Here is a 26,767-nt window from a genome sequence, read left to right as displayed (position 1 = left end):
CCTTTTTTTGGTACATAAGAAAATCTGGGAGGAGGCCAAGGTGAGACCAGCCTGCTCCTCGGATCATGCCTGCTCAGTTCTGGACCAGACCGCTCTGAAGGAGCTGAGGACATGGATTCTAGCTGCTGTTTACTAATCGCTATCCTGAAATTCAGGATAATGAGGCCTAACAACTGCTCTGAGCTTCTCCATACAGACGTAGGGGCACTCACACAAGCTCTATTATTTTATCCATTTCTTTTCAGCCTGTTGCTTTGACAGAGGCAGAGATGCTGACAGAGTTGATTTAGGAGCTGCTGCCAGCATTTAGTTCCAGGCTACCCAACGGGGAAGGTATGAGGGCAGTGGTACCTGTAGAGCTGGGGAAGGACGTCCTGTGTTTATCCACAGAACTGATAGATGCAGGCAACAGCGGTGCAAGCACCCCCACCCCACTGCCTTCCCACAAGCTGCCTCAACCCTGGCTTGGGCGAGAGGGGAGTTCAGCGCTGTGGCCCATTCACTCCCTGCCTTCTTCTGGGACCTCAACAAGGGGCCCATCTGGCTGGATGTGGACTTGTGTCCACAAGGCAGTGGACTTGGCCAGTTAACCGACGCACACCCAACCATCCCTTGAAGTCAAGGCTCCCATTCTCATCAAAGGGCATCAGACCAGGCCCTTCGCCTCCTCCCTAGCTGCTGGTATGTTTGCATGCTGTGAAGAAGGGACTGGAAAGGTTTTTGATCTGGGCTGAGGCCAGGCCTGTGACTCAGAGAGGACATGGATAATTTGGATTACAGGCTCCAGAGTTAGGGCCCGATCCCTGCCTGCACTTACTGCTGCATGCAGGGCTTACTGCCCTGATCCGCCCTCTTACAGGAAAGGGGGCTATCTCAGCAGGAAGCCCTCTGGCTGGGGGTGTTGGGGTGTGAAGGTGAGCTGTGCAGTCTGGCTGGACCCCAGGATCTGGTTCTAAGCTCCAGTGGAAAAATACCTTTTTTCCTTCTGCGTCTTGAACAGTGCTGAGCACAACATCTGCTCACCACCATCATTAACAACAGGCCATATCCCTATGTGTGTCCCCGGAATTATCAAGCCCTCATGTTTCAGTGTAACCCTTTTTCACCCACATGCAGAAGTTGAAAGACCGATACCAACAAGAGAACCATATTCAGAAAAACCCTGCCCGGAGAAATTACAAGCAGGAGAAAACAACTTTTTGGAGGAAACATAGCACAGGCCATACCACTCAATAAGGAGAGGGAAGCCCATTGCGGTCAGAACTATTAGATCGATTCTCAATTAGAGAACTTCATTATTAATGCAGAGTGCATCGTTAACGATCAGTATCCATTTTCTTTACTTGAATCCAGAGCTGTAATGAGTTATACACAGCCTCTACACAGAGATCATTGCCCAATATGAGCTCACCACCTGCTTGATGGCTTTCTACACAGGATGTGTAATAGATTTCATACCATGCTTGCTACGTAGCTTTACTCTAAACTTTTCCAAGTTCCTTCTTCACAGCCTGCCCACTTGCCAGCCACTAAGGAGAGAATTCTAACACTGGTTCGGAGCCTTTTCATGAACCTCAGTGAGCTCTGGATCACCTCCCAAGGTGCTTTTGGATCAGTGTATCAAATAAAGATCTGGCCAGCAGGGCAGCTTCTGCCCCTGAATCTCATCCTCAGATTGTTCTCCTTTGGGAGCATAAATTTCACAAGAGCCTATTTGCACAATTTGGTTCTTTTTGATTTAACTCTTAGAAATCATCTGCATAATTCTATACTAGGAAACCTAACAGACCCCACTGTGTTTATGGCATCTATGTCTGAACAAGAGCTGTAACGAACTACATTTAAAAGAAACAGGTTTTCAAAGCTGAACCATATCCAAGACTTAGATGATGCAGCTGGATATGAAAAGCGGCTGGCTAATTTTGTGAGCTGTAGTGGTCCTGGCTGAGATGGAAAGCACTGTGCCCCCTTACAGCACGCCTATAAAGAACATCTTTTGGGGAAGAAGTCACATGTCTCACGCCATCAGTTCAGGAAGCCTAACTCCGTTCAGTATGAAATCTAGGAGAGGTGAGGGCCCTGGGGCAGTCTAACTCTCTGCAAGCTGTCAGCATCCAGTCTCTCAGCTAAACAAAAGGAAGATGTAGCTACTGGGCCAAACTCATCCCTGCTGTAACAGTACAAGAGTCTACGGAGTGGTCTCAGCAGACCCCAAAAGGTGAAGTGGGCATTAATTGAGTGCCCAGCCCAAGAGGCACAGGGGCTGATTTTCAGAGGTGCTGAGCACGTGTAATTCCCAGCGAATTAATTGGGAGTTAGGACCTACGAGGGCTGGTGCGCCAGTGGTAGAACCAGGAACCTCCATGGCTAAAAGCAGAAGCTACTGCAGCTTGAGCTGCAGCCCTCTAGCAGGGACTATACCAGACTTCTAACCTCCGTGGATCTGGCACAGAGTGGGGACCGCGTAACACACACATACCAGTGGACTACAGACCTATGCGTCTGAAGGCAGAATTGGCCTTCCCATTCATGCTCCATTCTCCTCAGTCATGTAGTGTAGGTGCCAACTCAGAGGCCTTCGCATTGCAGCTTCTAGAAGAGCCAATTCCCACTGCCCCAGTCCTAACCCCTTGTCAACTAAAACTAAGTAATAGCCAAACAGAGCCCCCTTTGTTATTCAAGAGCTTGCTTCTCGGCTGTCATTAGCCCTCATGCCTCCACCCGAGAGCATTTTCCCTTTACGTCCTCCGAGCCGTCACCTATTTATCACTCCCCACTTACCGGCAAGGATCTGGAAGATTCCAGTAATGTAAAACCGTCCCCCCTTGGTGAGCGTAAACAGCTGGCAAAAGAACAGGAACAAAGACAGCACGCTGAAGATAATGGAGAGGATCATCATAGCTTGGACAGACTGCAGCCACTCTGGGGAAAAGAGAAACACACAGTCAGGGCAACATCAGTTACAGCTGAGATTTCTCTGCATAGACCGCTGCTGCTTCTACTAGAAAGCCTGATTCTGACACCATTAAAGTCAACAGACATCTTCCCATGGACTTCAGTGTGTTCTGGATCCGGCTCATAGGCTCTTGCTGTGCACATGTAACCTCTTGTGGATCCATAGGAATGAGACTACTTGCCTCCATTCATGCATAGCAGGGAACAATCCTGCAAGGCCACAGAGAAGGGCTGGACAGGCGAGGTCTTTTTCCATCTCCACCATTTGCCATTCACGGGAGAACATACATCCTTCCCTTATCAGATCCCAGGTCATCACAAACAACCCCTGCAGAAGCCAACCCCAGTTACACAAGGAAGAATGGCCCCGGGATTTCTAAGGGCTAGCCAGCTTGGACAAATCATGGTGTGGTCCCAGTGTGGTCACACAAAGCACAGTATGATCTCAGTACTGCTCCTGGGTACCTACCCAAGGGCTGGCACGGGGGTACAATATGGTCCCAGGGCTAGCCCTGGGTACAGTCCTACCCTAGTGTTGACATGTGAGGCAGCCAGGAGATCACTCTTTAGCAATTACTCTTGTCTATATTTGCTCAGCATTAAGAATGAGATTTTCAAAGCTGCCTAAAATGTTTTAGATATCCAATTCCTATTTCCTTAAAGTGAACGGGAATTGGGCATCACAGTCCATTAGGCAGCCCTTTAAGTCCCACTTTCAATGGATTATTTTCTCAGTTGCAACCTGTTTGGAGCATCATTTCATGCTGTTTGGAGCATCTTGTGCTACACGGTCAGCAACACCCAGTGGTCCTTCCCATTTCAGGATAAAGCAGGGTGTAACGGGTAACACTAGGATCCTGGAACACGTCACCAAATCAGTGGGCAAGGCTGTTCATTTGTAACTTGAGGAACATTCATATTAGTGGGCCCACAGGGGCTCAGAGCCTGATTCAAAGTCCACAAGAGTCAATTGAAATATTCTCATTGACTTCAGTAAGCTTTGGATCAGGCCTTGAAGAGAAACATGAAAGCCATGCTTAAACAAGGAAGACAGTTAACTGGCTAGCTCCTAGGGGATATGAATAGACAGCTGATATAAATGCTCCCTCTTACACCCTTATGGAACTAAGCCCTTAGGAAAGGCACTTTATTGTAGCCAAGTTTGGCGACTTAGTCAGACCAGCCCCTCCATGAGTCACTGCCCAGCTATTTCCATTGTTCGTGGGTGTGTAACTCCCCTTGGAAAACAAAACAAATGCTACAGCAATGACCCAAAATACTGCAACTATACTACAGTCATCTGTAGTGCTTGGGACCATTACAATGTCATTGTAATAAACACTGTAGTAGTGGCTTTTTAAATAAAACTTGACATAAAAAAACCCCAATATTATCCTGAGATCTCAAAGCATTTCAAGTTAATCAATCATGTACAATAAGCAAGGATTATTATCCTCATTTTACTGAGGGGGAAATTGAAGCACAGAGCAGGGACATGACTTGCCCAAAGCCATGTCCAAAAAAATAAGCGGCAGACCCAGGAACATAACCCACGGAGCCAGCTCCTCAGCTGGTGTGAACAGATGTAGAACCACTGACTAATTCACACCAACTGAAGATGTGGCCAAAGTCTCTTGAATCCCAAACTTGTGCTCTTCCCCTGCACTACATAATACTGCTTGTACCCTAGGTTTTAAGCGGTGTCCCAGTTTCAGTTCATGTGAACTGTTTAAAGACAGCCAGCCATTATTAAATCTCCACCCTGCCTGGCTGTGTCCAGCTGCCTCCGCGCCACTCTATTAAAGCATTATGCAATGGAAAGAAGCTATTTTAGAATGCAAAGGTCAACTGCTACACTCAGTGACATGGATGTTACTCCCACTGAAGTCCATGGGAGCTCCACCTGTGGAACTGAGAGCAGAACTCCCCCCCAAAATTTAAACACAGACTTCAACCAGAACTCTAATTGTAATACAGGCCTGCATCATCCCATTGGAGACAGCTGTGGAAGAGTCCTACAGAATTTAACAGAAAATGATCACTTCACTATAGATTTCTTTGTGACAGCCTATGGAATAAAAGAAAATACTGAAGGACAATGCCTACTACTCGGATTCTGTTTAATTCCATACATTTTGAGAGGAATTTTCATAGAGCTCTATTGCATTTCTATAGTCCTGGTAATTTCACTCCTTTTGGGTTTTTCCCCCCTCAGGGTCTTTTAAATCTTACACACGTCATAAGAACAGTTGGGTTAGCCCCAGCGTCAACACCCAATGCCAACTCCTTTAAGTTTATCCTGCCTCCATAAAGTTCCATGCAGTGGGCCACATTCGGGTCTCGATCACACAAGCGAAATGAAGTCAACGGGAGCGGCTCCCATGCATTTCAAAGCACAGTTTGCTCCACTATTCTATTGTGCTTCCTTTCCCAAAGCACTGTGCAGAGTTGCTCTGAGCTATTAAAAAAAGCTGCTGTATTTTATTCCAGAGGTGGCTGCATCTTGATGGTGAGCAGGCATTCCATTATATAGCAGTTTCTAATGATATTTGCCATCGCTTAGGATGCAAGGGTTATCACCACTGTAAGCAAGTAGAGTCTCAATGATCACTATATTTTAAATGCCATGCACATGAAACGTTCTGAACATCTAGTCAATCTCAAGACCCGTTAGGTCAACAAACTCACAAACTGTGCACTTTCCTTTGAACTTTTGCCACTCGATAGCTTCTGGAATGTAGCTGTGTTATCAGCGAGATAAGAGCTGTTGAAGTGCCGCTAATGTAATCAAATAATAAATCAGTCTGTGTCTACACTTAAAACACTATAGTGGCAGGGCTGCAGGGTAGACACTCACTACAGCTACAGGAGGGGTTTTCCCCCCTCGCTGTAGTTAATCCACATCACCAGAGAGGCGGTAGCTAGGTCAACAGAAGAATTCTTCCTTTGATCTAGTGCTGTCTATGCCAGGGGTTAGGACAGCTTCACTCCAGGAGTGGATTTTTCACACCCCTGAGAGAGGGAGAGACATAGTGATGTAAGTTTTCAGTGCAGACAGGCTCAAATCACTGAACTCCTTGAAACTCAGCCACAGAGGACTGGCTATCGGGAGGAGCGATACAGCAACTGCATCTTCAGCACATCAGCTAACAGCCAATGCTGTTACGAAAAAGCAGTATGGTTTGTCTATTCCCAGGGGAATATCAATGGAGAAGGGGCGGGAAGTCACAGGGATAACAACAGTAACAACCTTTCTCCTTGTTTTCTCACTGCCACATAAGCCTTAAAACTATCAAATAAGGAGAGATGGGTCAGTACACCAGCTGGCTGATTAAAAGCCTGGTGGATTTTGCTCTTAATCTAGGATCTGAGTCAAAGCCCAATGATGATGATGCTGCCGCCAACTGGAACCTTTCCTGATTTCAGTGGGCTCTGGATCAGGTCCCTAAATCCATTCCCTTTGGCAGTGGTTAGTTTACAAGAGGGCCTTCCAGAGAGAAAATAGTTCTGCTGAGTTAGAGGGCGAGGACCCCTTGAACCACATCCCGCTTCTTGGTTCTGCCACCTGAAGGTTTTATACTAAATGGGCACATTCCCATGGTAATAGCAATCCACTTCATAGGGATACACAGGCAGCAACTGAAAGCAGCAAGAAAAGCCACCGGTAAGTAATAGCCATGGGGTGTAGCAGACCTGCTCTTGACTGAGACTCAGGAAGCCTGGGTTCTAGTCTGCGGCTGTACTCAAAACTGCTGTTTGATGCGGGTTCTTGGCCTCCTCTGTAAAATGGGCACAAGGACACTTGCCCAAGGTAGTAAAGTGCTTTGAAATCAACAGATGAAGACTAGTATTTTTAATGGAGGCAGGTGCCCAAGTCTCAGTGAGAGTTTCAACTTAACTACCTTAGTCTCTTTTGAATATCCCAACCTCCAAGTGCAGAGTGCTGCTGTCCAATCACTGCCCCTGGAATTACATTAATTCTCCTGATTTAATATTATACCCTACAGATGTGTATTTTTCAATTATAAAAAAATAACTTCCAATGGAGAGATCTGGGGCTAATGGAATCTGCTATCGGCTCCTCGGAATCACATCATCTCAGAGGGTTACAAACGGTTGTTTGCGGCTTCCATAGTGGATCGAGGGGCTTAATCTGAATTTAGGTAAGCATCTATCCAGCCAAGTGTTCTCATCCTTATTTCCAGGATGAGATAGAAGGAAATACAAAGGGGATGGGAAGGGGTGGGGCAGCAGAGAAGATAGCGCACCTTGTGCCAGGTTGTTTTTAGAGCCCCCTTTCTAGCACTCATTAAGTGAATGGCTTTTGGGAAAGGTTGGAATTATTTGAAGAGCTGCCACTGAAATTCTACTTAGGATCTGCAAATCCATCCACATTCATCCAGCTTCTCACACCCTCACCAGCAATGAAGATTCTGCATTTAGAAATGTGCAGTTTTGCAGACGCCCGTTCAGTCTGCTAGAGAAAGGAAGGGCTGTCCTGTGGTTAGGACATTAGCCTCTGACTTGGGAGACCTGGGTTTGATTCCCTGCTCTGCCACCTCTGACACTTTTGGTAAGCCATGGTCTGTGCCTCAGTTTCCCCACATATAAAGTGGGGGGTAATAACTCTTCCCTACATGAAACACTGTAGACATGTCAGGCAGTTTAGTGATGGTAACCACAGAGAGCTATGAGTCCTGCTGGGGTAACAGCAGTGAAAGCGTAGTGAGCAGGTATAATGAGACAACACAGGATCTGTGCCATTCGCTTAATTATCATTTACCGTTTGGCAGAATGAGCACAGACCAAGTGGGAAAGGCTACCACTCAGGTTTGTGAATGAGGACGCGAGGTGCAGGAGAAGCCACCACCCAGGAAGCTGATCTGCTGTGAAAAATGGCTATTCTGGTGCCATTTTCCTGACCTTAATTTTAATTCCACAGTAAATTACAAGTGAAAAGAATCTTGAGGTAGATTTGAACAACCTGCCTGTTTAATCTGCATAGTATTAAGTCCAGCACGTCATGCAAAATGGTGACATGCACAGAACATACCAATGGGCCGTAGTCTGCAGCTTAAAATGATATTTTGTATGCATGGGGCATCTTTCCTCCTGAAGGATCTCAAAGCCCAACCTGTATACAAAAGGCACCCCAAAAATGCAGCCACCTCTTGGGAAGAAGGCATCAGCCAAGCCCACAGCCATAGCACACAACATGCACACACAAAACTAAGGGGAAGGAAGGCCAAGAATGTTAGGGCAACATGCTATGGTTTAGGGCCACGGGCTGGAAAAGGTCAGCGGGGTTCATTAAAAACAAGCCTCTACTTTTTGAGCTAATGGGCTAAGTCTGTTAGTGGGAGAGACTCCCCCCACCCCACATACTCTACAAGTGGGTTGCAGAGGCAGGATCTTGCTTTTCATGCACGGATCAAAATGTGAACTTCAGCAGACACGCTGAGTTCAAAGAGGATGAACACCCCATTGCTGTCGACCTTCCAGTGGTGCAGCTATAGCCGCTGTAAGGTCTGTAGTGTTGACATCGCCTTAGTAATAGCTAGAAAATACACACAAGGGTGGGCATCTGAATGAAAGAATCTTCTTGCAGTTGTGGTAATCTAGGACTCCCACACATGCCCCCAGCTCAATCCAGATACAGTTCATTCATGGCTGGTTTGTTCGATACCAAACACCCTCTAGCCAAGAGTACCAGGCAACATCTACACCAGTCCCGGGGCGTGGCTGCAGACTGTCGACATACCCAAGCTAGCTTGCAGCATTGAAGCCGCTGCTTGGGCTTCAATACAGCTTAGCCACCTGAGTGATTACCCAGGGTTCCAGGCAGACCAGCACAACCCGCGCAGAAGCCCACGTTGCTGCAGCTTCACTGCTATTGGTACCCAAGCTAGTGCGATTAAAGCCAGCCAGGGGTTGTCTACGTAAACTGCAATCACACCCCACGATTGCAGTGCAGACACACCCTAAACCTGTAAAGCAGCCAGAGATTTAGTGGGGTTGCTAATCCACCTGCATATTTTCCTATGAAAAGGCTGGCACCATAAATATGGTAACTTGCCCTCTGCTTTACTCCCATCCCTCACCCCCCATCCCTGCAGCAATCAGAGAGGTTCGTGTTAGCCTCCCACTGATGCCTCTCCGAGCAGCCTGTGTAAGGAATCTCAGACCGATGTGTCAGCGCTGATCCCGTGGGTGGCAAGTGCCACACAGTTTTGTTTAGTGCCATTCCAATGAGGCTGTCAGGGATAGCATGGTACAAGTGCTCCTGACAGATCTCTGACTCACACTGTGGCTGGACAGACTCCCAGCAATAACAGATAAAGAACACACTGGAGAGCAACAGGAGCCTGGAATTAAACAATTCTAAAACTCCACTTTGTCGGCAGGAGAGGGGAAGAGAGAATTGTTCTCTTTAAATGAAAGAATGAAGAAAATGCAGCCAGGCTCCCTTTCATGTCTGCCTCCTCTCCTTTACGGACTGGTAAATATAAAGGAGCTTTGCAAGATTCCTGACCAATAAGGGCGCTAAGTATTACATATAGGAGCTTTCCAGTGAGGCTGTATCAGCCCATGCACATACCTTACTGCTGCCCTGACTTCTATGTCCAATCCCTTTGTGTATGAGGGAGGAAAACATCCCAGGGAGTGCAGTTTGAGATCACGGACATTCCTGAGCTCTCCTCACCCATCTCCCTGTGCAGAAGAGCAACCCTAACCACTCCCTATGGCCATCCAAGAACGCTCTCTTTGTAGCACCTCGTACCAGGAGATGTGGGGTGGGGTGGTCTTGCATAGAGCATGCTGCCCTAGAAGTCAGGAGACCTAGATTCTGTTCCCAGCTCTGCAACAACTCACCCCTTTCTGTGAGTAGGTTTCCACTCCCCAGATTTTGTCTGCCTCGTTTAGAGGGCAAGTTATACCAGAGTGGCACTCTTATTCCAGCATAAGGGTGGCTTAAACCAAAGTACAGAACTGGACTGGGACTCAGGAGATCAGTTAAATTCCTGGCTCAGCAACTGGCCCGCTGGGTGACCTTGGGCACATCACTTCACTTCTGTGCCTCAGTTTCCCCAATTGCAAATGAAAATAACGATTCTGAGATCTGCTGCTAAGAGCCAGGTATTATTATTATGCCCCTTCCCAAGCAACATAAGCTAAACTGAAAAGAATCTCTCTTATACTAGAATCAGATGGTCCACAGGGTGTGTACGTGCAGGGGGGTGGTATACTGGTATATCTTTCAGTTTAAATCAACACTTCTGTTATACAAAACCAAAACATTTCCCCACATAGACAAGGCCTTAGACTAAACTCTTCACAGCAGGCACGGCTGTGCACTATTGTGTGTGTACAGAACCTAGCACAATGGGGGCAGAGATCTTGGGTGAAGTCCTAGGGTTACTCTACTGCAGATACCACCTCCACTCTACTAGGGAGACTGGTATGCACACCTAGCAGTGCTCTCCCTGGGCCATTTGATCACTTAAACCCACTATCCACAGATGCTGTTTAACAATGATCCCCGTTCTCAGTCTTGCCACATTTCTTGCAAGAAATGTTTTTGCCTATTGTTGCATTTACTGTTCCATTAGACTAGTCTGGGCTTCTGTTCAATAGGCATTAGCTTAGTACACTATGGCAGGCATATGGAAAACAGAACGGAAACCTAAGGAAATCAATCCCATGTACTAAAGTATGTTCCCATGACAATAGATCATACTTTGCCATCAAGGATGCAGAAGATGAATGAACTGAGCTTCACAACCCCTCTGTAAGGCAAGTTATCACCACCATTTTACATCTGGGGAAACTGAGGCACGGAGCAGCTAAAGCTAATGGTCAGGATTTTCAGAGCAAGTGAGAGATTATTTATGTTGCAGTAGAGGTGAGGACCCGCCCCCGGTCACAGACCAGGCTCCCACTGTCCTAGGTGCTGTAGAAACACAGCAAAAATGTAGTCACACAACTCCCCTCAAAATTAATAGGAGTCGTGTATCTAAATGCCCCCTTGGCTTGGAAAATTCCAGACAGTATTTTGGGCACCCAAAGATAGTCACCCACAGCCAGATATTTAAAGGCATTATGTGCCTAAAGATGCAGATAAGCATGTAGTGGGAATTGGGTACCTAACTACGGACCTCTTAGTCCCCTCCCAGGGCTTCCTCTTTTGCTCCATCTCCTTCCTTCTAGCTGTGGATCATTCTCCCACCTTGACCTCTTTTCTTTGCCTCTCTCATCCCTCCTCTATGCCTTTCCCTCCAGTCCACACTGAAAAAGGGCCTTGTCCAGAAGGCTACGTAACTTTCTAGAGCTTTAGACTCATACAAGAGCACTGCATAAACAGGGCTGTGAAAGACACAGCATGCCTTCCCACTCTGCAGTAAGAGGCCACTCAGGGCTTCGGAAAGCAGCAGTTCATTGCTACCATTGCTTGCTAGATTGCACCTACCCCCCCAGGGGAAAAAAATGGCATTTCCCTGCTACTCTTCAGAAATCCTTTCAATTCATGATATGCAGTGGCCAGATCTCTGTGGTTTGGATGCACACTAACTCATCCATTTGGACCCTGAAGGTTGACGTCTAGATATTAAAGTGCCCTGCTGGCACTGGAAAACTAGAGGCATCAAGGAAAAAGCTAAGCATCTTCTCACTACCAGCTTCATGATGTCTCAACTAGCTTCTCTGGAAATCCCTCAGGTTCAGGCTTGTATCTGTGGTTGGGTTTTGGCACACATGGTATTTCCTGAGAGCAGCCAGGATGGAAATGCAATATGCCCCGGGGAGCCCCCTGCCAGGCAGAGCAACTGAATCCCCAGTGAGACGTGCCAAGGTATGAGGGAGACATTTGTCATTTCCTCTCTATCACCCACCATCATCCCAACAACAATAGTCAGGGGAAATCCTGCTGCTGTACAGAGAGGGGAAAAATCTGGAGAGGGGTCCTATTGGGGGAATAGGTTGTCTGCACCCGCTGTACACCATGCAACTCAGGTCCAAGCAGGCTCCCTTTGCCTGCAATGCAGTTTGTGAGCCTGCCTGGGCTCATGGATCTGCTGCCATGCAGGTCCACCAGCCACTGATTCCCCTGGAGCAGCAAGAGCTACTGCAGTCTCATAGCTGCTGTAGCAACCTGAGAGAGACAGACAGAGACCAGGGGTGGGGTGGGGTCTTGCAGAAGGATGATCTATGGTTAAGACACTGGACTGAGAATCCGGAGATCTGGGACCTGACTCTGCTCTCAGTTACTCTGGTAATTTGCAGAGAAGCTAGCGGAGATGTCACTTCAACTTCAGTGGAGTTATTCGTGCTTTACTCCAGTGTAACTGTGGAGAGAAACAAGTCCCTGGGTTCTATTCCCAGCTCTGCCTAGGACCTGCTGGGTGACCATGAGCAAGTCACTTAATCTCTCTGTCCATTGTTTTTTGTCATCTGTAACATGGGTATAAAGATGCTTCCCTCAACCACTGGGATGGTTCAAGGATAAATTCATCGCTATTTGCAAGGTGCCTGGGCACGACGGTGATGAACGCCACAGAAATGCTTACAAATAAAAGTTAAGCTCTTTCATTGCCCCTTGCCCTGCTAAGCACATCTATTCATGTGAAGACAGGATTCAGCCCTCAGAAAGAGATTATGAGAGATGTGCTAGCACATCTTCCTAACTTGAAGCCAATATCATATACAGTGATTCACTACGATGCTTCAACTGCTTTGTGCTACTCTGGCAATGCAAACGCAGCCATAATCCACTTCAACAAAGTGGTGCAAAGCCGGTTCAGGCTACTGGTGAATCTGTCCCAGACATCCCTCATCTGCAGAAAAGTATTACAACAGGCCAATGAATTACATTAGTTCTGCAGCACAAGGAATGACCCACAGAATGTGACATTAGTCACTTCAATCCCAGAAGTCACTGGAACTTGGCTGAAGAGATTATATGTGAACTGCAGCACACTGCAATCTGCATTAATGACTAATGAAAGGAATCTTCCACCACAGAAAACATTCACCCCTGACTTCACCCCAGGAAACTCCCACTGAGGTCAAAGACAGGGATGACTAAGAGACACCCTTGACACTGCACATTTTATTTTTAGCGTGTCACCAGTATCGTAAGGAACATCATCCAGCTGAAGTCTATTGCCCAGATTAGCTTCATGCCTAACCAATTAAAAAATAAATATTAAAAGGAGTTTCTAGCACTACACCCTTTCTCTGAGATTATGTCTACACTGCAGTCATGGGGCATGACTACAGCTCATCTAGACATACGTGAGTTAGCTTTAATCTAGCTAGCGCAGGTATGGGTGCAACATGGCTGCAGCAGCCCAGGCTTCCATGCGGGCTGTACAAACCCGCCTAGAACCCTGGGTAATTACTCAGACAGCTAGTCTGTTCTGCTGTGGCTTCACTGCTCCAGTACCCAAATTTGCCAGATTAGAGCTAGGTCAGGTGTAGCTACATAAGTTACAGTCGCACCCCGTGATTGCAGTGTAGACAAACCCTTAGTCCTCCAGCAACAATGTTTGTGGTTTTACAATCACATTTTTTCGCCCAGATACTTTTTTCTTTCCCCTGTTGCTGGGTAAAAGAAACTCAAACAGGGGAAACTGACCAACACGCGATACAGGGGAATGTAGAAAAACTAATTATTCAGTTAACAAATTGAAAGAAGAGGGAGAAAGATACCATGGGCTTCTAATCTCATACAGTTACGGGAATGGCAGGTGTTCGTAACAAAGAGTAGGTAGAAAAAACTTCAAACAAGTGTAACTTTTAAGCAGACAACATCCCTTTGATATTTTCAGTATAGAATACTGTAAAAATTGGACTGAAAAATAAAATGTTTCTGTAGACCACATAACAAGAGTAAGATTTAATATAGCTACATTCTTGACTTTGCCCTATGGGAAGCAATCCAAGAGCTATGGTTGCCTAGATGCTAGTAGACACTGGGTAGATTCTAAGCTATGTTAGGCTGCTATTATCCTAGAGGCAGTCCATTGACTTCAGTGGGGTTACTCCACAATTACAGTGGTGTTACCACCATCAGAATCTGTCCCTTTTTCATAGTGGAAACTCTGATGAGCTTGAATTACTGCAAACAGCAACATCTTTAAAAGTAGCCTGTAAATTGAATGGGACCAGCCTTTGCATGTGATGATCAGTACACTTAGTCTAAAGACAATAAGATTCCTGGGTTCTATTAACAGTACTAGGCACTACGTACTGCATTGGCAAAACTGACTACAGCCTCGTTAATGTCATTCTGCTGCTGTCTGGCAAAGCTATGAGCAGCGGCAGGGTTGGCTGTCACCCTGGAGGCTCAGAAAGGTGACGCTGAATTCACATTTGGAAGGCTATCTTCGCAACCTGAAACACTAAAACCTTTCAAACGTTATAGACACATTTTGCAGAAATTAATGGTGTAGGCCCCACCCTGCCATGGAAAGCATCCACCTCACCAATGAAACAGATTTTCTAAGACTTGGTCCAGATTTACACTAGGGTAGCCGAGTAGAATTTTCCTGTATCCCTATTTCCGTGATGCAGTTCTTTTTTGCCCATATGTTTCATTTATACTTGCTGTCAATAACAGAATTAGACACTGCGTGACATTTCTCTTTGGGGCAAACTGTTTTAAGGCAGTTTTTAGTCATGGGTCGAGAGTAACACCAAAGACAAGTCTCCAAGGAAGATCCCCACACAGAGAAAATAGGACTTTTTAAAGACAATCCATGGTACTCTCCTGAAAAGTCTGTTCAGACTACATTACAACAATACTTCACTGGGAAACTTAGTCAAGAGTCTGCTCTGGTTAAGCTACTACACTTTGGGTCAAATTCTGCTTTCCGTTGCATCCATATAACCAGTCTCGGGCCAGGTCACTTGCACCCATTAACAAGACCATCAGGAGAACCTGGAGAACTCTAGCAGAATAATCTTAAACTGAATTCTCAGCTGGTGTTAGAAGGCAGCACTTACATAGATATCCATGGATGTGTGCCGATTTACACCAGCTGAGGATCTGGTCCCTTGTGCAAATTAATGAACTAACAGGATAGGAGACTGAATGCCAGCTCTCTGCCTCCATGCATATCCTACACGGGAGTTACTCCTAATTTAGATTAGTGTGAACAAATCAAAACAAGGAGCTGAGGCATTTGCAGTTGTCTCCTGCAGCTAGGTAGACCATTCTTCTTCTGTATATTTATCTTTCCCTGCTAATTTGTCTCCTTTTGCTCTGTCACCCTTAAGTAGCCAATTAATACAAGTTTTCTTTTCAATCTACACTGGGACTTTAACAAGATATTTAACACGATAACATTGAGAATACCCTTTACCTTTTAAACACACTTAGATAAAAGTGAAACAAAAAAGATAAAAAGTAGTTTTGAAACACAGGGATGGCAAATCCATTCAATGAGAAGGCAGAGAGAAGGCTATGAAGCAGTGCGTATTTCTGCATCATGTGTTTCAAAGTAGATATGAATAGTGGAACTCTTATTAAGAATAGCAGATAAGTCAAATTGCAGGGATCACTGTATTATGCAACCATAACTCAAGTGCTATGTTTCTGTCCTGCTTCTCCCGATGCGAAGAAAATCCATCTGAAGCCTCAGTCTTAGGCAAGGGCAAAATTTTCTTAGCCAGTCTAGTGTGGCTTGCTTATTGCACATGCACAACTTCCACTGACCTCCCTGCTTTTCATGTGGGTTTTGTGTCACAGCAGTGATTAACCACTACAAATTCATGGGGATAATTTTCCCCAAAAGATGACCTCTCCAGCAACTCAGAAGCACTGTCTAGTGCAGGGATTCTCAGACCTTTGTACCGATGACCCCTTTCACACAGCAAGCCTCTGAGTGTGACCCCCCCCCTTATACATTAAAAACCAGCAGCACCCCCACTATACAAATTGTTCCAGTGCCCCTGCCCGTTGAGCATCTGACCCATAGCCTGTTAAATATACAATTCTGGGATTCAGTGCTGAATTCCTCAGATAAATCTGCTCCAGGAATGCCAGGGAGCTTAAATTAAGCAACGATTGCAACATTTTTGGCATAATTCTCAGCCTCTTGAAAAATGACATTATCTAGCAAGCAAATGCTGCAAACAAAGCAATCAGCCCACAGACATGAAAGCCAAAGGAACGGGGCATCCCACACTGATTGTGACGCCTGCTCGTCTCTAAGCGTCCTTCCATAGTATTGCAACATGCCTGTCAGACTCATATGCTCCGGAAGAAATTCCTGAAGTCATCATTTGGCTTCGACTGGGAGCCAACCCCACCAGCTGCTGAAAGTTTACAAGTTCCAAAAGGGGGACCCGTGGGCTAGTGGCTTGCACCTAAACACTAGGAGTCAGGAGAACTAGGTTCTGTTCCAGATGTTTAACTTGGGGTCTGGTTGTGCCACCCTCTGATTTCAAAGGCATGACTTGCATGGCACAGGCTGAAAAGTCAAAAGCTCAGGACCAGATTTTCAAATGCTCAGCACCCGCCACTGGGACTAGATCTTCCAGTGAGCTCAGCTCCCATGAAGGCACCTAAACAAAGTCCATGTTCTCCAAAGCACCCACCATCTCCTGCTGGGAGACACATGGCTTGGCTTACAGCACCCAACATTCTAAGCTCTTCTGAAAATTCCAGCCTCAACTACCAATCAGTGGAAGTTGGACAGAACTGGGTTTGTTGGATTTTGAGCAAGTTCCTTAGCCTCTCTGTGCCATCATTTTCCCATCACTAAAATTTATGAAGCTCTGGGATCTATGAACAAACAATTATTATGAGGTCTTTGTAGCACCTGGACCAGGACCCCACTGTGCCAGGTGCTGTACAAATGCAGACTCTGCTACGCAGAGTTTCCAGTCTAAGTATAAGCACTATGCAATTGATGTGGAGCCCAATGAAGTCAATGGCAAAACGTCCATTCATTTCCAAAGTGAAAGATCAGGCCCTATTTAATTGCTAACAATTATGATGAATGTTGCAGGAGGCGGTGCAGGAGTTTAGCAAAAGAGAGGGGGAAATCTGGCAAGTGATTACTCCACAATACAGACTTAACTCTTATGATAGGTTGGGGGGCGGGGGAGGAGAAATCATCTCTACCAAAGGACTACATTCTGCCAAATTCTTCAATGGGAATTTCATATCTGCCCCCAAGGGCAGAATTTAGTGCCACATTATTAAATGTTGAGCAGTGTCTTTGGCAGAGGCACAGAAAAAAGATAAACATTTTCCTAAAGCTTTTTAGGATACTGTGCAACAGGCATGGCGTAGGTATTGGAAACACATTCCCATGAGTCTCCCCTGGCCTCTTGTGGAACATACTTGGTATTGGCGGGGAGCGGTGGAAATAAGTATACTTTTAGCTAATAGCATAGAAGATGGAAACAATATGGCTGTTGAAAACATTGAAAATATATTGAGGGAGGAGGTGTTCATGTGATTTATCCCCCCCAAAAAAGAAAGAGCATCTAGAGTCTCCAATTCTTTTGGGGCAGATGGGGTGGGGAGTTGTCCAGAAGCTAGGTTCCCGACCTGAGACCCAAGCTCACTTCCATGCTCCGCCACAGACTTCTTGTGTGACCCTGGGCAAATCACTTGGTGTCTCTGTGCTTAGCTTTCCATCTATGCGGTGGAAATAATAGCACTGCCCTACCTCACAGGAGGATTGGGAGGCAAAAACCACAGTAAAACTCGTGAGGTGCTCAGAGACAATGCGAATGGGGGCCAGATTAGCTTACCTTACATAGAAAATAAAAATCACACAATATTTTCTCTATTGAAAAAAAAAAACACAACAAAACAGATTAGCCTCAAGCAAAATGCAAAACAACTGCAAGAGTGAGACTGAGCGCTCTGGGGGCAGGGACTGTCTTTTTGTTCTGTGTTTGCCCGGAAAATGGCACCGTGGGGCCCCTGGCCAAGACTGGAGATTCTTGGTGCTACCATTCTATATAGTAATTTAGCTAATGCATAAAGCCCTTATCCTGCAAAGGGATGGATGTAGTCAGACCCCCTTTGCCCATGAAAAACCCCGCTTCATGTAGGCAAATGCCAGGAGAGGAGCATTCAAATAAGGATGGAAGGTTGAATTTATGTGAATTTTCCTGGCTTGCGCTGGATTTGGGTCACAACTCCTCGAAGTAGCTCAGATTTCATTATTCCACCAGCTCACAAGAATGGAGCGGCTGGGCATAAGCAGGAAAAGCACCACTGTACATGCATGAATCCTGCAATCCAAATAATATCCAACTAGCAGTGGCCGGTCAAATTTTTAACTTGCTGCTCAATTGTGTGCCTTTAATAGTAAAATAAATCAGGTGAAAGGATCTAAAAGGGTTCCACCCTCATTGGGTTCCGGGTGTGTAATTTATTCTGCCGATGGTGATAGCATTCAGGTCTGATCACACGTAGCTAAAGAGTTTCCCCCTTAAAAAAAAAACCCTCTTGCCTAGGGTAAGATTATCTTGTTATTTACAATATTCCCTACAGAAAATGTTCAGGATACTGTAAATACTGGGGTCAAGCTATTTAGTTATCCGAAGTAATAGGCATAGGCACATTTTTAAGGGCAACAGATTTCCCCCCACTTCGGGGGGGGAGGGGAGGGGAGGGGAAACGTGTTCAGGGCGCAATTACTGCAGCCCTTATTTTAAGCACATGTACAGCCGTTTTTGAGCATGCATGAGTGAATCTGAACCAGCCTGCCTACGTTGCAGATAGCAGTATAAGGCCAATATTGCCAAATGCTGATTCAGGACATAACTACAGTAATCTGCAGTGCCCTAACAGAAGATTCCAGCTAGTTTCCACAGCTGGTCTGACTTGTGGCCACCAGGTGTTGCTAGAAGAAGGCCGAAACCACTCCACCAACACCTTGGAAATCTGAGCCTCTTCCTGAGATGAGAAACATGCTACTGCTTTAAGTATAGTTAAAATTAGAGGCAGGACGAGCTCCTGCGTTTATCTCCCAGCATGGGGTCCCCACAAGTATTTCATTACCAGCAGACTGGCTGGTTTGGAGTGTTTTAAACCTGATCTCCAGAAAACTCCTACTACAAAATTGTGGTAGGAGTTTTCAGAGACTCACTTCCCTGCAGGGTGGAGAGTGATAAGAACTTGCCAAGCTACACAAAGGCTTCACTCCTTGCACACACCACCTGCAATGCTCTCCTTTTCCACATGGCAAATGTCCCCCACCAGTCCCAGTGTTATGTTCAATCTAGTGGCTCAATCTTAAGACCCTTCCCCTTTCTTGGCATCTCAGGGGCAGCAGGTCACACGGTCACAGACCAGAGATGTGGTTCTACTCTCAATTACACTAGTGTAAATCAGGATTGACTCCAGTGAACTCACTGGGGATATGCTGGGATCAAACTGTTCTGAGAGGAAAGTCAAGATGCAAATTCCTAAAGCTAGCAATGATAGTAATAAAACCCCATACCAATCGCTCAACTAAAAAATTGTCCAGATAATTATACTTGGCTCTTACGTAGCACTTTTCATCAGTGGATCTCAAAGTGGCTTATAAAGGAGGTCAGGATCATGGCTCCTTTATACAGAGGGAGAAACTGAGGCAGAGAGGGGAAATGGCTGGTACAAGGTCATTCAGCATGCCAGTATTAGAATGCAGGTCTCCTGAGCCCCAGTCCAGTGTGCTATCCATGATACCACACTGCCTCCCCTACATCGCTTGGTAATTCTGTACCCACAGTGTACAGAGGCAACTCCTTGGCCTCACACAACGTGGGCAAGCCAGCTGATCAAAGCGTGAGGCACTGCGCTACCCGAAGCTAGCTTTGGATTGATGTGCTTTCCATGGGACTTCTCCTACACACCTGAATCTGAGCTCATTGACACCACTGTCACCCTGGCTGAAATCAAACGGGGTCACTGATGACTTCCACTTGTGGAGCAGAACCTGGTCCCTACCTTCTACGCAGACTTTTTGTGCTCTGAAACTTGTAGGTCATAATTCTGAGCTTTTCATTCTTAAAGAAGAGCTCTGCTCCCATTGACTTCGATAGCAGGCTTGTCTGAAAAGTTGACGGCAAGATATGGCTCCCTGTGTTCAGTATAAATCTAGAACAACTCCGCTGAATTACTCCAGACATACACGAGTGTAACTAAAAGTAAAAGGTGATCTATATGAAAACCCGATCTTGCTCTTTACCCAATATACACGCTACAGAAATAACCAAGTGTATAAGGATAACTACAACAGCATGGTTTACTGTGGCTCAGGTTTTAAGAGAAACTTCTTCACACAGGCGGACGTAGAGAGTGCTGGACTAGCCCACCCCAACCGAGGAATGGGAACATCTTAAATGCTCAGCTCTCACAAAGCCACTGTGCTCAGGAAACTGCAGAGATGGGAGAGCAAGTGTTGGTGTAACGGAGATGGAGCAGGGAAAGTCCACAATGGTCAGCTGTCCTCGAACTCCTTCCATCCCCCGGGATAAGTGACCATCTGGAGCACTAATTTGCACCATAACTGGGGGGAGTTGGGACCCATCCTGGGAGTAGCGGCTAACCACTGGCAGAGGGGAATGTTGGGGATCTGTCCTGGTTGCTTAGCAATATGCACAGAGGCAGGCAGTATAAAAAGAAGTGGGACTGGCTTCCCCAAGGATCCCGCGGGTGTTTTTCATAGAGCATATCTGCTCTGGCCCTTTAACACTTCATCCCTTTCAGCAAACAAGAGGTATGCCTAGAATGACTACTGCACACTTGTCACAGCAGTAAAAAGTCCCACTCCAAGGGTTGCCCACGTTTGTTTCTCTGGGTATTACCTAGTAGGAATAATTGTGAGGAGCATATTGCAAAGAGGTCACATGGGGTCATCCCCCACTGTAGCTGAGGGCACTGTCAACATACCACAAATACAGAATGTAGCAAGGCCGGGGACAGGACCTGACCCATGGCTTCTCCCCAACTAGTAATTCAATGGGCCAAATTCTGCTCTCAATTACACCAACATAAATGTAGAGTGATTCCGCAGATCTCACAGAGAGCAGGAATCTGATCCGCTGACTTCACCATGACTCACATGTGCACATCTGAGCCCAGAATCCGGCCACGTGGGCCTGATCCTCCATTGCACAGCATCTCATGCAGCCATGCACACCAGTGCAAAGTAGGTATCCTGCCCCACCTAGTTAGCATGGTGTAAGTGACTGCACAAAGCACTGTGCAACAGTGAATCAAGCCCTGGTTTTCTAATGTGCAATGAGCTGCTGTACAGAGACTCCCCTGCAAAACAGGTGAGATGTGCCCATTTCAGATACAAGTAAGGAGCAATCCAGAAGAACCATTGATAGAATGGCAGCCTTTACATGAAATTAGTTCAATTCCTCTCCCTCAGTTCCACCCTGCTCTGTATCTTTATTTAGGGCCTGATTCTTCCACCTCTACTCAGGTATCGTATTCCAGAAGCAATATCGACAAAACCGCCTGAGTAACAATGCTTAAAGAACCACTCACATGAGTGACACAACCAAGCCCCTCGATGGATCGTGCTTGACTTGTACCAGACAGAGCCTGCAGAGATCATTCTGCAATACATATCTATTTCTAAAGGTGTGGGGGAGGAGTTAAAGGGATGAAAACCTCCACTGCTGAAGAAAGACGAGATGTCAGAGCACTCACCGTTCGTGGACGACGTTAAGCATTGAAAGGAACTCGGGGCCACTAGAACGCTGCAGTTCTGCCAAAGGTCTGCCGTACGCCCATTAACGTTGAGCCATTGCTGAAGGAGAAGCACAAATCTGTGAGAGGCGGCAGCAAAGGCCCGGGGGGAGGCAGAGCAGAGTTACCAAAGTAAAAGATAAATTTGTGCTCAACTAAATGCACTTGCAAAGGATCCGACATAATTGTGCATGTTCATTCTTGTTGTCTTTTGCATTCTTACCGTTGCTTTGGTTATTTCTGTCTCATGTCTTTATTTCAATCTGTGCACATGCATTACATTTACACACACACACACACACACACACACACACACACCTATTTCAATTGAGTTTGGAAAGAAAACGCTCTGCGTTGTTCTTTACTTGTTCTAGACTCAACTGCTTAAAAGAGGAGATTTTTGTTATTCTCTTTAAATATGTGCCAAAGCTCTCAAACACTTCACTCCTCTCCAGCGTTTTCTTGGCAGCATGGAAAGCTACAGTAACTGCTCCATATGAATCCCAACCAGTTTAGAGATTATTTTAGAAGTAGTTTTTTAAGATCTTTTTTAAAAGCCCTTTGAAAGCTAGTCTGGAAGTGACTAGCTCTGCATTAAAAAAAAGCCAAAAACCCACAAACATGTCTGCCTAGATTGGCCATGTTAATTAATACAGGGCCTCTGAAAGCATTAAGGTCTGGTATTGGAGGCGTACCCTTTAATTTCACAAGATCTGGCCCTTGGTTTCATCTACATGGACAAATCTTACACATGGAACTCTGCAATGGATTCTGATCTACTTTAAGGTAAGGTCCCCACTGCTGCGCTAAACTAAAATTAACCCACATGCAGCCCTCGGCACTAACCAAGAGGGTGGCTTGATGTGCAAAGTCCTCAATTACGGAGATCGTGACTTCTGATTGCTAAAGAACTTCAGGCTGAAACCAGAGGATTCCTACAGAAAACACTCAGAAGGGTGACACTCAGCGACAAATATCCTCTTCTCTATCCCCGCACTCCCCAAACCACAGGCGACACTCACAACCCCCATGTTCCCATATGGGGATCGGAAGGATAAAGTTTGTACTTACGCTAACGATTGTTGAGACAAAAAGCAGCACCAGAACTGCCACATGGAGCACGATGATCCCCAGCAACAAAAGGAGCATTTTGGCTGAAGTTTTGGAAAGTTCTGAAGGGGGGGAAAAAAGAGACACGCTTTTAAGTGACAGCAAAATCCCTTGCAGTCAGCCCTTTGCATTTGTGTCTATGTGGGGTGTGTCCAGCATTTAGGGATAACTAGATCTGAAAAGGCAGCAGGGGGCACTGCAGCAACAGAGAATAAGCAAAGGGGCTCAAGTTTAATAGGCTCAACAATTTGTATTACATGCATTTCTTCACCAGTGCAACATCTCTTTTGGCAAACAAATGCAGCTATTGGGAGGGGGTCAGGGGAGATTTTTAAAGTGCTAACTGGGGTTCACAATGTGAAAGGGACAGGCTCCCAGGGTTGGACAGAAATCCATGGTGTGGCTCTACAGTACTAGAGTCAAATGTTGCAAGCCTGAAAAGGAAAGAGACAGCTTTGAGAAATGCCAGACATCACCCGGTTTGGAAAAGGGCAGCAAACCTATCTAAGAGGGGTTTTCTTTGCGGTGCCCAAAGAAGGGCTGGGAAAGTTCTAATAAATGCTGCGAAACATCAAGGAACCTTCAACTTCTACATTATTTTCCTTCCACACTTTAAGTTTCATGGTCCAGAGTTTGATGACTCATGATACAAGGAGAAATGCAAATTCCATTACATTCCTCAAAATTTCCACTTAGCTCAGCCTGTCTTGGAAGTGTCATTAGCCAAAGCTAAAATAAGGGGTTGTTTTTCCTGAAGCAGCGTCACAACAATACGAAAGCCTAGGTTTCCAGCCAAAGACTTAAAATATTAAAAAAAAACCACAACAAAAAACCCACCCCAACCAGTCCCTTGAGCAAATATTTTTAGCTCAGAGGCTCAGGTAGGGGGAGGGGGGACTGGAAACCGTTATTCCACAAAGCCACTATTCTCCACTTCACAGCCAACATTTGGAGTCCATTAAAGTCAGGAGCCCCTTGATGAGAGCCATGCCCCAGCCATTCCCGCTGCTGCACTTATTGCGCGTCTCAATTAGCTGAGCAAGGCCAACAGAGCTGGTTAAATAGCTCCGTGGAAAGAAAGGGAAATGACCATGCGGCGCATTCTGTGTGTTTGTAAACTCTGAGCCTTTCCATAGAGAAACCAACACAGCTACACCCCCACTGCAAGCAACAGTCCGTGCACACACCCCATGGAAATCAACCAGGTTACAAAAATACAAAGCGGGTCTCAGGGGGGGGCAAAAACCCAGCTAACGATCTTCAATGGTTCGAACTGTTTCTAATTATAACAAAGTGAAGTCAGGTCTGAAGTAGGTTAATGGAATCCGTATAGGGGAGTGAATCTGCTTTAAACACACACACACACCCCACAACAAGCTAGTGGTTTTGGCACAGAGATTACTACAGAACAAGAGGGAGAAACCAGCATAACCAAGCAACAGGGGACAAGCAGAATCGCTGTAGATGAAGGTGATTTATTTGCAGACAGACACCACCAGGCAAGACAGCTCCTGGGTGGGGACCATACACTGCCACACTACTGGGATCTCCCCATCTTCCCCCAAATCCTCCCCTCGCTTCCACTATCGAAAATAACCCGCTCTTGGGCGGTGCGGCTGCTACTTACTTCTCTCCAATAGTCACCCACCAAGCGACGTCCCAGAGGCTCGACTGGCCCCAAAAGATCAAACCGAAGCAAAGGAGCAAATCCAGCCCGTGGGTGCGGGTATGCGCCAGTCCCCTTGCCCACGGCAAACTGAGCCAGGGGGCTGGAGAGAGGGAGGAGGGGAGGGCAAAGCGCGAAGTTATAAAGTTTCCCCTTTAACGAGGAACAACGCCCCGGATTGCGTCTGTGCCGCAGGGTGTGTCCCTGGGTCAGGCAGAGGGAGCCCGGCCAGGCAGCGGAGCCGGCTATAAATAATCCCGCAGGAGAAAGACGCTCGCTTGTTCGCCGCAGCAGGGAACTTTTACTCACACCCGTTTGGATCACTGTGCTGTACTCGGCACTTTCCCCGCCCCCCGCATGTCTCATCAGCCCACGTGGGGAAGAGGCGAGCCCATGGCTTGGGGGAGCAGCACCCCAGAGCGGCCGCACCCTACACGGCGGCGCTGGCAAGGTGGGGTCGGGGACCCCCGGGGTGTATGAGCGGAGACACCCCGTCCCCAGAGGATCCACTCTGCGCGCTGCTCCCGATCCCTTCGATTTGTGCAGGGAGGGAGGCCTGGGGGCTGCAGGGGCATCCGTGCCACTGGCCTGGCGCTCCACATGGGGGCTGCTTCCTCTTGCCTCCAACCGAGCCCCCCCGGCAGCCTGCGGGCTCCTGGCGGGCAGCGGCCGGGAGAGCAGGGGGAGATTCCCCATTGCGCTCTGGCGAGGGGCAGGAGGCTGCAGCAGGGGAAATGCCAGCTCCGCCAGGCACCGTGCAAGTGGCCGCCGCGCGCTCCGGGAACCCGCAGGGCGCAGCCTGGCTCCGGGGCTGAGCACACACATGGGGTGAGCTCAGTAACCCCAGCTCCTCACCCCTCTCAGATCTGCCCGGTTGGGGGGGGGGCGCGGGGAGAGATACACGCCCCCTGTTCTCCTGACTCCTCTGGGAAACCAAACCAAACCAAACCATTCACCCTGAACCTCAAACACTCATCCACCCGCGGATCCCCAAGCGCTGCACGAAGTCCCGAAGAGAGGTGTCCGCCTAATTTAGATGCACCAGACTTTGCTTTTGCTGCTGCTGCTGTCTCTTGCCTCTTTGCTTTCTCCCGCGCTCACCCGCCGATGCAAAGCAAGCCTGGCTCTCTAATGGTCTCGATGTGTTAGGCTCATCCAAATACAATTGCGCATGTTTGCCACTCGCTTATTTTCTTGTAAACGCGTGTCTCCAAATTGCATGGCGCTTTGGAGAGGAGTCACAGTTCAGGGAAGAGAAAGGGCAGTAGAAAGCGCCCCTCTCTTTGCTTGTCTGGGGGAGTGGGGGTGGCTTTGCTGGCAGAGCTCAGCTGGGATTTCACCACCAAAGACTTACCAAACTCCAAGCGTGCCGCCCTTCCTGGCAATGGTAGCTCCTAGGAAGCCAACTCAACGTGCATTAAAGTTCCTCCAACAGGGACAGGATCCCAGAGGATGCTAAAAGCCACTCGTGGCGTGGGGTCGAGTTGAAAGGGGGATCCCTGGCGTATCGGAGCCCTTCTCTGAAACCACAGATCTGGTGCATTCACTGTTTATTCATCCCCCAGTCCAACGCCCAGATATGTCACGGTGGCCTGAGAGAGCACAGCCTCTAGTATTTAAAGAGACAGCTCCTATCTTTATCTCCTTCCCAGAACACAGCCCAGCACGCAGGGGCTATTTAGGGGGTGCTGGAGATTAAATAGAAAGGAGTGGCTGAGAGGCCTCCGTCCCAGTTTAAAGGCTTAATCAAAGCCCTGGATGCTAGAACAATAAATAGTGATCTCCTTCGGGAAGCTGTCATTCAAGGGGTTGGCAAAACAGGCAGGCTAAATGTTTCCAGGCCTGAAGGGAGAGGGAAGCTGCTAGACAGCGCTGCTGGGGGGGTTAGGGTCAGATCTTCAGCTGGCAGAAATTGGTGCAGCTCGATTGACTTCAGAGCATCTACACCCAGCTGAGGACTGGCCTATTGGGTATTATTTGCTTAACAAGGGGCCTTTTCTAACCTCTTTCAGAAGGTGATGTTGTTTTGCTGCTATGTATATTTTTTGAACACCCAGTTGACTGTTTTCACTAAAAAAATTAAAACAATGTGGTTCAAAACCACCTGTTGCTGGCTCTGCAGCATGTGATCACACAAAATGTTTGGGCAAGTCACAGGGTCTGGCGGAGTCGTCCAGGTGGGGTGATGATCACTTACATCCAGATTCCACACACCCTTCTTAATGGAACCGGATAGTCCTTGAGTCACCCAGTGCCTTTCCGCAGTGTTACTTGAGGCATGAGGAGCTCTGTGAAGTGACTACAGATGTCTGAAGCTGGTCCCA

The 26,767-nt window shown here is 47.1% G+C and overlaps 1 protein-coding gene across 3 annotated transcripts in view; it reads right to left on the bottom strand.

Annotated features, from left to right (window-relative positions):
* PMP22 (peripheral myelin protein 22) overlaps nucleotides 1-26,027 on the bottom strand; it is a 31,265-nt gene extending 5,238 nt beyond the window's left edge. Inside the window, exons 1-4 of one of the 3 annotated variants that reach the window (XM_005297609.5) lie at nucleotides 25,798-26,027; nucleotides 22,739-22,839; nucleotides 21,629-21,728; nucleotides 2,782-2,922 (exon numbers count right to left, since the gene is read on the bottom strand). In XM_005297609.5, the coding sequence (XP_005297666.1) occupies nucleotides 2,782-2,922; nucleotides 21,629-21,728; nucleotides 22,739-22,816 (319 nt within the window). In that variant the 5' untranslated portion in view covers nucleotides 22,817-22,839; nucleotides 25,798-26,027. Of the gene's footprint in view, nucleotides 1-2,781; nucleotides 2,923-21,628; nucleotides 21,729-22,738; nucleotides 22,840-23,614; nucleotides 23,858-24,404; nucleotides 25,533-25,797 lie in introns of those variants that run through there. The other 2 variants (XM_005297608.5, XM_065563352.1) reach the window with 2 other exon arrangements.
* Between the last annotated feature and the right edge of the window lie 740 nt (nucleotides 26,028-26,767).

Source organism: Chrysemys picta, chromosome 12 (genome assembly GCF_011386835.1).
Source record: "Chrysemys picta bellii isolate R12L10 chromosome 12, ASM1138683v2, whole genome shotgun sequence".
Taxonomy (NCBI): Eukaryota; Metazoa; Chordata; order Testudines; family Emydidae; genus Chrysemys; species Chrysemys picta.
This window is presented reverse-complemented; position numbering and strand designations above follow the sequence as displayed.